Consider the following 14239-nt stretch of genomic DNA (forward strand, 5'->3'; position numbering starts at 1 on the left):
CGGACAAAGATCTAAAAGATTCCGTTCGATTTCTGAGATTTTTTTACATTAGAAAAACATCAAAATATGTATGGTTTGCACAACGGAGCAAAAAAATTCAAACAATAGGGGATTTTGGGGTCAAAATGATCCAGTACCCCACTTTCCCGTATTTTTATAGATACAGTAATATCTCCATTCCAATACTAAGTCTATTTTCTTTAAAAAGAAATATAAATTGTAATTTTCTGATTGCTACTTCAAAAGTTATAGCATTTAATATATTTTTCCTCCACATTTTCCCATAACACCATTTTCAAAAATTTCAAGCGAGGTGGGCGGGGGTCTAGAATTGTCTAAGCGAAGTGAAATTTGGCATCTGAGATTACTTGGACATTTGTCACAATATGAGAGGGGGGGGGCCTTTGAGAATCAACAAAAAAAATTTTTTGCGATGCCCTATAGGCCATGGACTCTTTCCAAAAGATTTCGCCTGCGGGAAAATACTGTCCAACCGCCATCTTGTGTTGAAAATGCTTGACAATTTTGTTGTTTGGGCATCAAAACTCGTCTTATAAATCCTATTTTACGAGATCTCTATTCATATAATACCATTTTCGTTTTTGACACTGCACTACACCGGTGAAGTCGGTGCTACACTTACTGCTACTATGGAGCTCACAAACTCATATGCAGATCACTTTCTTATTAGTAGGGTGAAGTGCCTATTTTCACCATACTAAGGAGGGCGCCTCACTGATTCATTAATTACTCGGTCTACAAACAATGGAATGCGTACAAATTGGCATCAACAGCTTTGCTTCGTTGATAAGTACCAAGATAATAACATACTTGCGCTGAAAACAGTGAAATTCTCGTGTTTGAGCGCAACGAAAACACGAATCGAGTGCCCCTATTGTTGCGCTGTCATTTGACTCAATGCGTTAAACAAAGATGGCAGACACTGCTCTAACCAACGGCTTCAAATGGGTAGCGTGATAATAGAAACATAGCGATAATGGGCTCATCACCCTATGCGATGCAAGTGTTGTGGGTTTGGACGACGTGAAACTTCTAAATATAAAATCACTGCTCATTAGTCGAAACATGTCAGTTCAAACCGTACGATCGCCCTTAACGGAAACTGAATCCAATCAGAGGGTGATATTCACCGTTTATCTCACGACTCCCAATACATCGAATCTAGTTATTCTGTGCGACATACCAGATACCAAGTGCTAAGAAGAGTGAATTAAGGAATACCTAATAAATAGATAGTATAACTAGTCACAATAGTGAAAAGTGTAGAATGAACGTTTAAATTGGCTGTGATAAGGTTAATTAGCTTACATGTAAAATACTATGTAAAATGTCTCCGATTAATCTAGTGTTTAGAACGTTGGACATTACACTTCTCATACTGACTGCTCTGGTGCACGTGCTACATGGTGCTGTTGATATACAACCGTTTCCAAACGTCGTTGACAATCGGCTCCATCCGGACCTCCTATCTTCAAGTTGCCCAAGGTAAGCTTAATTTTCTTTTGTTCACTGTCATACGAGACCATCATGAAAGTACCAAGCCTGCATCTGCATCGGATCTGAACCGGTAAAACATGGAACCACAGCTGAGCGGGAAATCCCGCCGGTTTCAAAGACAGACAAATACCTCAACGTTATTTACTGGAATGAAGGGAAAGACGGAGTGGTTAGTGTTTGAAGTTTAATGATTCCCAGAGTTTCAAAGTACAATTGAATTTATTACCAGCGAAACAAAATATCATCCCATCTTGTCCCGTTAGTCGGGTGAGATGAAACTCTAGAGTAGCTCGTTATATAATTTATTTTCCAGGACAGCACTTTGTAAGTTTAGTTTTTTTTTTCATGAAAGTGGATCGGAGGAATCTTATGGTTTTGTGAACTATTTCACGAGATTGTATATCAACAAATCCATGCATAATATTCCAAATTTTTGTACAATAGTTGATTAGTAAAATTAGTAAAACCAAGGGCTGAGTTACTTATACTACACACCTAAAAATATTTACATCTCGCAAGACGCACATAAAAGGAGCGTCACAATTCACTTGAATTTACATTCAATAACATGTAGAAAGGTGTTTCGTTCACAATTCACCATCTGCTTTACCCGAGTTCTGCATCAAAAGAGACACAATATTTTATTTTACAATCCAAAACATGTAAATATTATTAGACAGCAAAATACGTCGTAATCTTGTTTACGTCAAACGTAATGTTAATTTTTCTAAGTGTGTATAAACAAGATAATAAAAGTGCAAATGTTTAATGATATCTTCTAACTTCGTCAGCTCATTTACGACAACGTAAAATTATAACTTGATTAATATACTATAAATCAAGAACCAGTTCACAACCCGAAAATGGATCCATGAACAATATTCAGAGTTAGAAATTGTTCGTAAAAATTCACCCATTCAACCGATCGTTCCCAAACTTTCGGGGAATAAAATCAATCATATGATTAAACTCTTTCCATGTTCGTTTCAATCTATTTTATAGCCATATGCAAAGGCACATACCTCTTAACACTAATAATAATAGGTCAGGTGTTATCGGTGCTTAGAGTCTGGCCAACAGTCGTACGACTGCAAGAGCCCAGACAGGAGCAAGTTGTGTCGTCGCTGTGGCCAGGAGGGACACAAGGCGCAGAAATGCGATAGGACACCAAAATGCCTTATCTGCACCATTAAGAAGCAAGACCGCATGCCATGGGATGACCTCTGTGTCCTTTTGGTGAGGCCAGTAAGAAGAAGCCGTCAACGTAACACAGCTGAATCTTAACCACTGTGTATCTGCTCAGCAGCTGCTGTGGCAGTCGGTCTCGGAGTCGAGGACAGATGTCGCCCTCCTATCCGATCCATGGCGGACGGGTCTAGGATGGCGGCAATTTGTACAACGGGACGGTTCCAGGTCCAAGAGGTAGTACACTCATCTGCGGAGGTTGTCGCAATTGCCAAGATCAATGGTGTGTTCTATTGTAGCTGCTATGCTCCACTAATGTGGCCCATAGAACAGTTCAACCAGATGATCGACAGGCTTTCGTCCGACCTAGTGGGTCGGAAGCCGTTCGTCATAGCGGGAGATTTCAGGGGGCCAAGCGCTAGTGCTAGTCAATGATGGTTCCACTAGCACATTCCGCAGGAATGGGGTCGAGCCATGGATTGACGTAACGTTTGTCAGCCTAGGTTCGGTTCCAGACATGGACTGGAGGGTAGACGAGGGCTACACCCATAGTGATCACCTATCACCTAGAAATGGTGTGCAGCATCCGAGGGCGGGTAATCCCTGTCAGGTATGCGGGTGGAAGTCCAATCACTTCGACAGCGAAGCTTTCACCGCGGCCCTGGGACTGGAGGCCAACACCGACAGTCTAAGCGGGGATGCGCTGGTAGCTGTTCTATCATGCGCGTGCGACGCCACTATGCCGAGAAAAACACTGCCAAGAAACGGCAGATGCCCGGTATACTGGTGAAGTGCCGAGATTGCAGCTCTACGGTCAGCCTGCCTCAGAGCTAGACGTAGGATGCAAAGAGCTCGCACCGAGGATGCAAGAGAGAACCGCCGTGAAGTGTTTCGAGCCGCGAAATTGGCCCTTAACAAGGCCATTAAAAGCAGCAAGAGAGCGTGTTTCGACAACCTGTGTGAGAGTGCCAACGCGAATCCGTGGGGTGACGCCTACAGGATTGTGATGGCCAAGACCAAAGGGGGCTCTTCACCCCCAGAACGGTCTCCGGACCGGTTGGCGACGATTATCGAAGTACTCTTTCCGTCGCGAGCCACAAGCCCCTGGCCACCTGCACTACGAGACAGTGCGGGGACGGCCGAAACGGTGGCTCCGGTGACGAATGAAGAACTACTCGCAGTGGCTATATCCCTAGCAATGAACAAAGCTACAGGGCCGGATGGAGTTCCAAACAGCGCTCTCAAGGCAGCGATTATAGCGAACCCGAACATGTTCAGGGGCTAGCTATGCAGTGGTGCCTTGACGAGTGCCGTTTCCCCGATAGATGGAAAAGGCAGAAATTGGTGCTGTTGCCGAAGCCCGGGAAGCCGCCAGACGACCCATCGGCGTACAGACCAATCTGTCTGATCGACACGACTGGCAAACTGCTTGAGAGGATTATCTCAACAGGCTAACCCCGTACGCGGAAGGTACGGACGGCCTGTCAAGCAACCAGTTTGGCTTTCGGAAGGGTAAGTCCGTAGTGGACGCTCTCAACTCAGTGATAAATACTGCCGAGATAGCGATCCAACGAAAAAGGCGAGGCATTCGATACTGTGCGTTAGTGACACTTGACGTGAAGAACGCATTCAACAGCGCAAACTGGAATGCCATCGCGCTCTCGTTACACCGGCTTAGCCTACCGGTGGGTCTGTACCGGATCCTGGAAAGTTACTTCCAGAACCGCGTACTGCTATACGAGACCGATGCCGGTCAGAAAAGGGTTCCGATTACCGCCGGAGTCCCACAGGGCTCGATCCTAGGCCCGGTGCTATGGAACTTCATATATGAAGGGGTTCTGAGACTGAAGTTCCCTCTTGGGGTCAAGATCGTCGGCTTTGCTGACGACGTAACCTTGGAGGTCTACGGGGAGTCAATCCCTGAGGTACAACTAACCGCAGAACACGCGATCAACACGGTGGAGGAATGGATGAGCGCGAGAGGCCTGGAGCTCGCTCATCATAAGACGGAGGTAGTTATCGTCAACAACCGGAAGTCGGCACAATATGCAGTTATCCATGTGGGAGAAGTCGCGATCACTTCACAGCGAAGTCTGAAGTCTCTCGGAGTCATTATAGACGACAAGCTGACCTTCGGCAGCCACGTCGACTATACATGCAAGAGAGCGTCGACTGCTGTTGCGGCTCTATCGAGGATGATGTCCAACAGCTCAAAGGTGTGCGCCAGTAGACGTAGGTTACTGGCAGGCGTTGGCGTATCTATCCTCAGGTACGGCGGCCCATCATGGTCAAGAGCACTGAAGGTAACCAGTTACCTACAGAAGCTGAGGAGCACCTACCGCGTGATGTGCCTCAGAGTGATATCTGCCTACCGCACGGTATCACACGATGCATCCTGCGTGATAGCGAGCATGATGCCAGTCGGTCTGGTCATTCGGGATGAGGAGTGCTTCGAGCTACGTGGAAATAGAGGAGCCCGCGAGCGCACCAGGGTGACCTCGGTCGCCGGATGGCAGCGTGAGTGGGACAACTCCTCGAAAGGTAGGTGGACCCACCGGCTGATACCTAGCATATCAAGCTGGGTGGGAAGACCCCATGGGAAAGTTCACTTCCACCTGACACAATTCCTGTCAGGCCATGGCTGTTTCCGACAGTACCTCCACAGGTTCGGGCACGCGGAGGTCTCAGCCTGCCTGGACTGCCCAGGTGTAGACGAAACTGCCGAACACATACTGTTCGTATGTCCTCGGTTCGACGTCGAAAGAAGAGCAATGCTTGACGTCTGCGGCTGGGACACAACCCCTGATACCCTTATACCGAGGCTGTGTCAAGCGGTGGAGAAGTGGAACGCAGTCTCGACTGCAACCACTCAGACTGCCTGCAGTTCGCAGAGAATATGGCGCGCCGAGCAGCAGATGACAAGCATGACTAACTTGTGATTGGTTAGTTAGAGCGGAAAGGGCTGAGCGCAGAGAAGTGAGTGAATGATCTACTCATGCTGAGGTAAGGGTGGCACAGCGGTGGCAACCGCAATAGCCACTCCGAAGCATGGCGGAAAAGCAAGTGAATAGACGGATGTATGGACTGCCACCTGACAAACACCTCTCATTGATGGAACAACAAATAGCTCGAAATTGCACATATACTCGTATCTCATATCATCAACTAGTTCGGAAAGCATCATGAAACCAAGTGGCAAAAAAATGGCACACCGGATTCAACGAAGGCTAGGATGCTATTTAACCAATTTATGCCTCGACCCATTATTTCGATTCAAGGAATGACAAAAAAGACAAAATAAATTGAATAATTTGTATACAAACCGAAGAAAGATTTGTATACAAACCGAAGATTTTCCTCAGGTGAAGTGAAGAAATGGCAGGGTCATTAAAACAGGCTTAAAATCTTACAGACTAATCTTTTGTCTTCTACTGATAGGAGTCGAGCTTAGGCAGCATTACTACGAATCGCTCAAGTCTACCAGCATGTCTCACGGCAAGGACAGACTTGTCTCTCTTTACCATGAGAACCGACAAAAGAAAAATTACGTAAGTTCACCACTGATGTTTAGATTGTTTTCAACGGACCAGGTAGTCGAACTTCTATTGCACTCCGGTTAATATAGATGTGAATCCTTTATTACACATTTTTCCGTTGGTTGACTAGTCTACAAAAAATTGTAGCAACAAACTTCCTATTTCGATTTGTACTTTCCCTAACAATTCAAAGTATTTCTTCCACCTGCTACTTCCGTGTAACTTCTACTATACATGTTTAAAAAACTCACAACAAAACATTGCTTTTTCACGTGGTGAAAAATATATAACCATTTTAATGTAAGGTGTGGTGCGCCCTGGAACTTCAAAATCCTTAACTCCTTGTCACTAAAGCTCTACACTAAATCCTATCTCGCAATTTTCTTATTGCAGCGAAATCTACTGCCATGGCAAGCTGCTGGATACGGTGCAGATGATGGCCATCTACCAGGACTCGAAAACCTTTGTCGATATGAAGATGCGAAAGTCGCCCAACGAAACGTTGGCCTCGTTCAATGACTTCATGGAAGAGAAGAAAAATGCTCCCAGTAAGCAGGACCTTAAAACCTGGGTAGAATTGATGTTCGATAAACCGGGGGCAGAGTTTGAAGATTGGATCCCGGACGATTGGGTAGAGAATCCAAGCTTTCTACAGCGTATCAAGGATTCGGAGCTGCGTGGCTTTGGCAAAATCCTTAACGGAATATGGCGCGAGCTAGGTCGCAAAATGATCACCGATGTTAGGGTAAGTAGGAATTACATTCATAGAATTTACTTCACGTAATGATCTTCCAACGCTTTTGGAATAGATTAATCCAGACCAGTACTCTATTATTCCTGTTGATCATCCGGTGATTGTTCCTGGCGGTCGATTCAGTGAGTTCTTCTACTGGGACTCGTACTGGATCGTACAAGGACTTCTTCTGTCAGAAATGACAAAGGTATCTAATTTACCGACGTTTTAAAATAGTAGCCGATTTTGATTTCTTTTCTTTCCTTTTCAGACAACTCGAGGCATGGTAGAAAATTTCCTGTCCATCATCCAGCGGTACGGTTTTGTTCCGAATGGTGGCAGAATCTACTACAACAAGCGATCTCAGCCGCCATTGCTCAGTGGTATGGTCAAGTCCTACGTTGATGCAACGAAAGACACTAAATTTGCTGAAGATGCCGTCGAAATTCTGGCGCGAGAGTTCGAGTTCTTCATGAATAACTATATCGTTGAAGTTAACGGACATCATCTGGCTGCCTACAGGTGTAAGTCTAGTGGTCCACGACCGGAATCCTACCGAGAGGATGTGATCAGTGCTCAGGTTTTTGAAAAGGAAGATGAAAAACAGGATTTCTACTGTGAACTGAAGGCTGCCGCTGAGAGTGGAATGGACTTTAGCAGTCGATGGTTCATTAAGGATGGCACAAACGCTGGAGACCTGACGAATTTGAAGTGCCGATCGATTATCCCTGTTGAGCTGAATACGATCCTATTCTGGAACGCGTTGATCATTTCGGAATTCTACTCAATGAAAAATGACCTCCAAAAGGCTAACAGGTACGAAGCGAAAGCGGATGATATTAGAAAAGCTATTGATGCTGTATTATGGAACGAAGAAGAGGGCATTTGGCTGGATTACGATTTGATCAACAAAAAGCACCGACATTACTTCACTCCCACCAACCTTTCTCCGCTGTGGACGGGATGTTACGATAAAACAGACACGAGCCTACCGAAAAAGATTCTGGCATACATCGAGAAACTCGAATTGGACAAGTACCCGGGAGGTGTTCCGAACACCTTGTCCAACACGAACGAACAGTGGGACTTTCCCAATGTGTGGCCACCGATGCAGCACATGATGATCATCGGTCTGGGCGGTATGAACAGCCAGGAAACGAAGGAACTGGCCTTTAGGTGGGCTCAGCGATGGGTGCGAAGCAACTATATTGCGTATAACAAAACCAAGACAATGTTTGAGAAAGTAAGCTGACTTCCGTTATATATTGAGATTTCATATAATATTTCACTCATTGAATATGTCAAATTCAACTGCGATAAGCCAAACATTTTTTTTTTACTTTTTGTAAACCTTATTTATTTAATCCAAAAGGGTTGGTCGTCACAAAAATGATTTGATAGTTTAAAATTCTTTTCATATGTTGCTAAGCTAAATTGCTTACTGACCATGATCGACATTCGTTCCTTGTAGAGTTGTGAAAAGTCGATGATTTTAGTTGCTGAGTCATGCCTAATGGATTCAAATCTGACAACACTAAGTTGAATCATATCTTGATAGTTCCTTGCAATCATAAATAATTTTAGCCCACAACTACTCACAGTCCATATATTCTAAATAAGCAAATGTAAACCTATACTCACTTCATTTCAGTACAATGCGGAAGAGTTGGGCGGCCATGGAGGCGGAGGTGAATACGAAGTCCAGACCGGTTTTGGTTGGTCCAACGGTGTCGTGATGGATTTGATGAACAAATATGGCGACCGGCTAACGGTTGGTGCGAATGAATAATACAAAAATAAACAGTAGCACCGCACTATCATCAACATCACGTATAATCAAAAATATACCAGCATCTTTTAAATGACAGAGTTAAGATGTAATGTGTGTATTACAGTATGTAATATAGGGTTACCAACCGTCCTTATTTTAAAGGACATGTCCTTATTTCCGAGGTTTTTGGAAAGCGTCCTTATTTTACTTCAAATGTCCTTAATTTTAGTCTCAAACCTTGGCATATACAGGGTGGTTCAACATGAAGTTTAAACAGGGCATTTTCTAGTAGTTAACGGGTACTAACTGCAAACGGTCATGCTATTGTAGTATAGTATTGTTTGACATTTCATAATGGAACGACTTACACTGGCTCACCATCTTCAAATTGTTCAACTATATTTCGAAAATCAGCGATCTGTGGGAAATGTGTTTAGTGAATTCCGACCATAGTATGGTCGACATCATCGGCCAACTGACTCAACTATTCGCTTTACAACCAAAAAGTAAGCGTCGTAGTTCTTGTTATTGGATGATTAGCGAACAAATCGACCAGATCTAGCACGCAGTGAAGAAAACATAGCGGCGGTGACATCCCCAAGCATTGGAAACCAACATTACTCGAGTAATTAGCCAGATACCACTTGAAATACTCGATTCCGTCATCAAAAATTAGACCAGTCGTCTGGACTATCTGAAGCGCCAACATGGTCAACATTTAAAAGAAATTGTTTTCAAACAATAAATGGCAAAAAATGTTCTTTCGATTGACAAATAAACAATTCGCGATTCACTCAATTTTTCACTTTTTTTACTAGATTAAAAAAACGTCGTGACGAATCACCCTGTATTAAATTATTTAGATCAACTTTATTCCAAGAGAATCAATTTCAATTCATTCCAGGGATTTTTTTTGTTTTTGTCTGCGACTAACGGCAACCAAAATTTGTTTTACTCAGAAGCGCCCGGGGACAACTTGACAGCTCCCATATATTGAACTCATAAGCAAATTTTGTGGTGATTTGGTGATGTCATGGCGGCTCGAATGGAACAAAATTTAAAAAAGGCGCATCTCATCTATTATTTTCTTTAGCTGTAAAAAATGAACCATTTAAGCATTTCTATCGCCAAATTTATTTTGCTGTTCAAATTAAAAACTGTCCATACCTTAACAGAAACATAGATTCCATTTTGGATCTAAAAAATCCAAGAAAAATAAATCGATTTTCAGAAATACAAGAAGATGGCTTTCAAAATCGAGCCACTTCCACTTATATTGAAATTTCCGAAAATCTACGAGATCGAACCAACATGCAATCCTCCGGTGGACGCCGTTAAATTAGTTTTCTGTCGGGCTAGAGCTGAGCAATATGCGAAATGAATTCTGAAGGAATTCGTACCAAAATTATCGCAAAATCTTTTGGACAGAATTATTGCAAAAGTCGAATAAAACTCTGGCAAGAGTCGAACATAATTGTATATGGGGCCGTACACAAATGACGTAGCTTTTTTCGGCGACTTTTGACCCCTCCCTCCCCCCTCGTAGCATTTGGTCACAAAATTTTAACCTTCCCTTCGTAAATAACGTAGCATTTACCTACCCCCTCCCCCTCATCCCATGCAAAGCGACCGGGTGATGTAAAAAAAATTACATGTTTTTCAATTATTTTAAATACATGTCCTTTCAAAATGTTATCAACATTTTCATTATAACAGCAAATTTCGTGCAAAATAAGCCCATTTTATCACAAATATAGTGTTGATTGTTTTGTTTGGAATTTTATATGTCAAGGGGAGCATAAAGAGAAGTTCTCTCAGTTCACTATCCTGCAGCTGCCAATGATTCTAAGAAGCATACGTTCATCTAAATTACTAAATTTTGTTTGGTTGAATCTGAAGTGAAAATTTAATTCAGCTTCCAAACTAAGTCTAATAGTTAGCAACATTAACTAACTAATTTAGCAAGTTAAATCCGCATACCAAATCTTTTCGTATTTTTGTGAACTTGTAATTCCGCGAATCGTAAAACCGCATCAAAAGTAACTTGTTTGAATTTAAATTTATTTCTCTTGGGAATAATGGATGATCATTAAATTGTTTTCTCTAAACAATGGGTTTTAAACTTAATGCTACGTCGCACAACTTCTGGCCCTACCCTCCCCCTCGTCAAACTTCGTCACAAATTTGGTAGACCCTCCCTACCCCCCCCCCCCCCAAAATGCTACGTTATTTATGCATGGCCCCTATTCCTGGCAGCATTCTAAAACCGGGCACTACCGGTTTGCTGCCAGAATTCTGGTAAAAGCGCACAAATTCTATCCAAAACCAATTTTGCTAACTGTGTAGAAAATCCTACATATTTCGTTTGTATTCCCAAACAAAATTCTAGAATTCTTGACGTTCTTAATTAATTTGAAACAAGATGTCATATGTTCACGAATTGTTAGGCTTGGTGATTTACTTTCATTGGCCAAAATGATTTTCATTCATATTTCTCGGGCAAAAAGCACAAATGATTTACCGATTACACACTTCACACAACAATAAAACAAAAAAAACAACGACTTCCAGTTAAATTTATGTACCTTGCTGACAGTTTCCAGTTAGGGATAAATTTATTCTCTAATAATTGTTTTCTTTATCCACATTTTGGAATACGCTTTTTCTAAATTTTGTTCTTGCTGCATTGACGGCGTTCATAACACACGTAACGAAACACGCTTTTCTCTTGAAACTATTTCGTTTCGTTGTTCGTGGTACTCGTACGGAGAAGGCATACTAGCGCCACCATCAAATTAGTGGTACAATTAGGTGTTGTCGAGAACGCACCAGTCATTGCCATCAAGACCATCCTCTGGAGATGGTATAACCAAATATACAAATTATAACTTTGATTGGATTGACATGACTTCTCCCTTCTGCCACCACACAAGGAACCCGTAAGCCAGTATTGGTCTAACAATTGTTGTGTCATTATTGGCCGATTGCCATGCAGGCTGTTTTGATTCTGAAATCGATGCCAGCTGTCCAATTAAATTTTTAATCAAGAATTACCCCAACGTACTTAACTTGATCTACGACAAAAATTTCACAATCAAAGAACTGCAACGGACGAGCTCCGGTTGTAATACTTTGTGGCGTGAAAAGCACCCTTGATGTTTTATTTGGATTAACTGAAAGTCTAACATGAAGACACCATTGCTTAACAACACATAAGGCTTTTTGCATCAAATCAAAAATTGTTTTCATGCAAATACATGTGATCATTATGTTATAATTATCGGCCAAACCATATGTCGGAAATCCAAGCTCATTGAGTTTCTTCAACAAGCCATCGGCGACAAGGTTCTATAGAAATGGTGACAACACACCACCTTGAGTACATCCGCAGACACTCAGTTTCTTTATCTCTACTTGTCTTAAAGATAAGCACAGATGTCGGTTGCTAAGCATTGCGTGTATCCAGTTCGTGATACATAAAGATACTCCATGACCCCGTACTGCTTCCAAAATGAATTCGAAAGACACGTTGTTTCTTGAGCACCTTCAAGATCAAGAAAAACTTCTAAACTTGATTGCTATTGAGAAAAAAAATTTTCAATGTTGTAAACAGCATTGTGTAACAGTGTGGTAGTAGACTTCCCCGCTGATATGCAGGTTGCATCGCATAAAGCGTGTGCTTACCCAAGCTAGCATCCCAAATGGTTAATTAATCCTTCCACTGATTTGACAAAGAAGGAGGTCAGACTCATCGGTCTGTAGATCTTGATTTACGCGACACTCATCGGTCTGTAGATCTTGATTTACAAGCACTATCTGTCAAGTTGTCCCCGGGCTGCTCAGAAGCAACCAAAATTTGTTGGATAGTTCAATATCAGGTTTGGCCAAAGTGGTATCTTCGTTTGGTATTGGCACTACAACATTCTAATTTGTCTCGATTGAAATTCAACATCCCAGTTCAACCGCTGGAAAATTAGTCACTGGCATAACATTTGGCAGGGATGTCCTTAATTTGCTCTCAGTCTATTTGGTAACACTATGTAATAGGTACCAGAAAATTGTAGAATTCTAGATTGAGCAATTTTGATGCAAAATTATTCCAAAATTATTTGATTAAAAACAAATATAGTTCCAGTAAATACAAATATGTATTTGGCTCCAGTTAGGAACATTTTCTTCATTGTAGGTATATTTAATTTTCAAAAGGTATATGCATCAGTGCTGATTTAAATATCTCTAAAATAGCTAAATATTTCTTTGATTTTTCATGCATCAACGTGGCGTAGACTAGAGTTACTATATTCAGAGTTAGGCGAACACAAACGCCGGAAAACTGGCTGCTCTTATTTCAAGATGGAAACACTGGCATCCCATACAAATGTTCAAGCTATAGATTAATAATTTCATTGCCTTCGTGAGTAAGAACTTTACATGTACGAATAGAAAAACCAATTCGTAGATATGACGATAATATTTCATACTTGTGCGAATATCTCTTTGTGTTGCAGATTTTTTTTTTGTTTATTTCGTTTCTGTGCACTCAATAACACTAGGAAATAGTAAAATAATGATGACCATAATCACAATACCTTTTCCATAGACATCCCGAGAGAACATGTTATGTGGCGTCATGCTCGATTGGCTCCGCCAGGGATGCCAACGGTACCAGTAAACTACATTTTTTCGGTACATTTACATTTGCACAAGCCGTACAGCCCGCTACAGCGACGCATCACTACAGCTCTTGCCAGAACGGTAGCCAAACCGAGTACATTTTTGTTTTGCTGCGGTACTCCAACTGCTCGGTGAGAGTGTGACGTAGTAAAGTTTGTTCTCTCGCTTTGTATATTTTTCACTGCATAGTCAAAGGGAGAGGCCCGCACACGAAAGCGTTGATGCTGATCGTGGCGTAAACGACCCGCATTTATTCTCGTCGTTTGTGATTAGAATAGATTAAAAATATTAAAAAGTGTAATATAAGGAAAGAGAAGCTGTACCGCTCGCGTCTGGTGGCTGTACTGGGGGCAGTATTTTTTGTCATGTTACTGCTTTGCTTACAGACTGCCGCACAGCGCTGGGCGTCCTGCACTAGCGAACGACAGCAGCGTCATATGAGAAATGAGAATTAAAGCCGCAGAAAAGGTAGGCATTTTGCATCCTTGGACTCCGCTCAGTGTCTCCGCCTAACTATGAATATAGTAACTATAGGCGTAGACGCATATTTAAATACTTATTGTTTCTAGTCAACATTTGAAAAGGGCCTAAGTGTAAAATGTAAACAATTTTTTTATAGTCTTTATTATAAACTATCTAACCAAACACGTACATGACATATGACTCTCGTTCACTCTCCACCGCTAGGCGGGCGATCATTCTTCGACTTCCAGCGTTCCTCGCTATTCCAGGTTCGCAGAGCATACAAATGCCCTTCGATCCTCTGAGCGAAGTGTCGCGTAAATCAAGATCTACAGACCGATGAGTCTGACCTCCTTCTTT

At 42.2% G+C, this 14239-nt stretch overlaps 1 protein-coding gene across 1 annotated transcript; it reads left to right on the forward strand.

Annotated features, from left to right (window-relative positions):
* Positions 1-1106: 1106 nt before the first annotated feature.
* Positions 1107-8983, forward strand: LOC131692620 (trehalase-like). Its single transcript, XM_058979778.1, has 5 exons — positions 1107-1506; positions 6633-6984; positions 7049-7180; positions 7244-8215; positions 8624-8983. Exons 1-5 carry the CDS (start codon positions 1349-1351, stop codon positions 8759-8761), a joined length of 1752 nt encoding a protein of 583 aa, XP_058835761.1. The 5' UTR covers positions 1107-1348; the 3' UTR covers positions 8762-8983.
* Positions 8984-14239: the final 5256 nt, after the last annotated feature.

This window comes from Topomyia yanbarensis, chromosome 3 (genome assembly GCF_030247195.1).
Source record: "Topomyia yanbarensis strain Yona2022 chromosome 3, ASM3024719v1, whole genome shotgun sequence".
Classification (NCBI taxonomy): domain Eukaryota; kingdom Metazoa; phylum Arthropoda; class Insecta; order Diptera; family Culicidae; genus Topomyia; species Topomyia yanbarensis.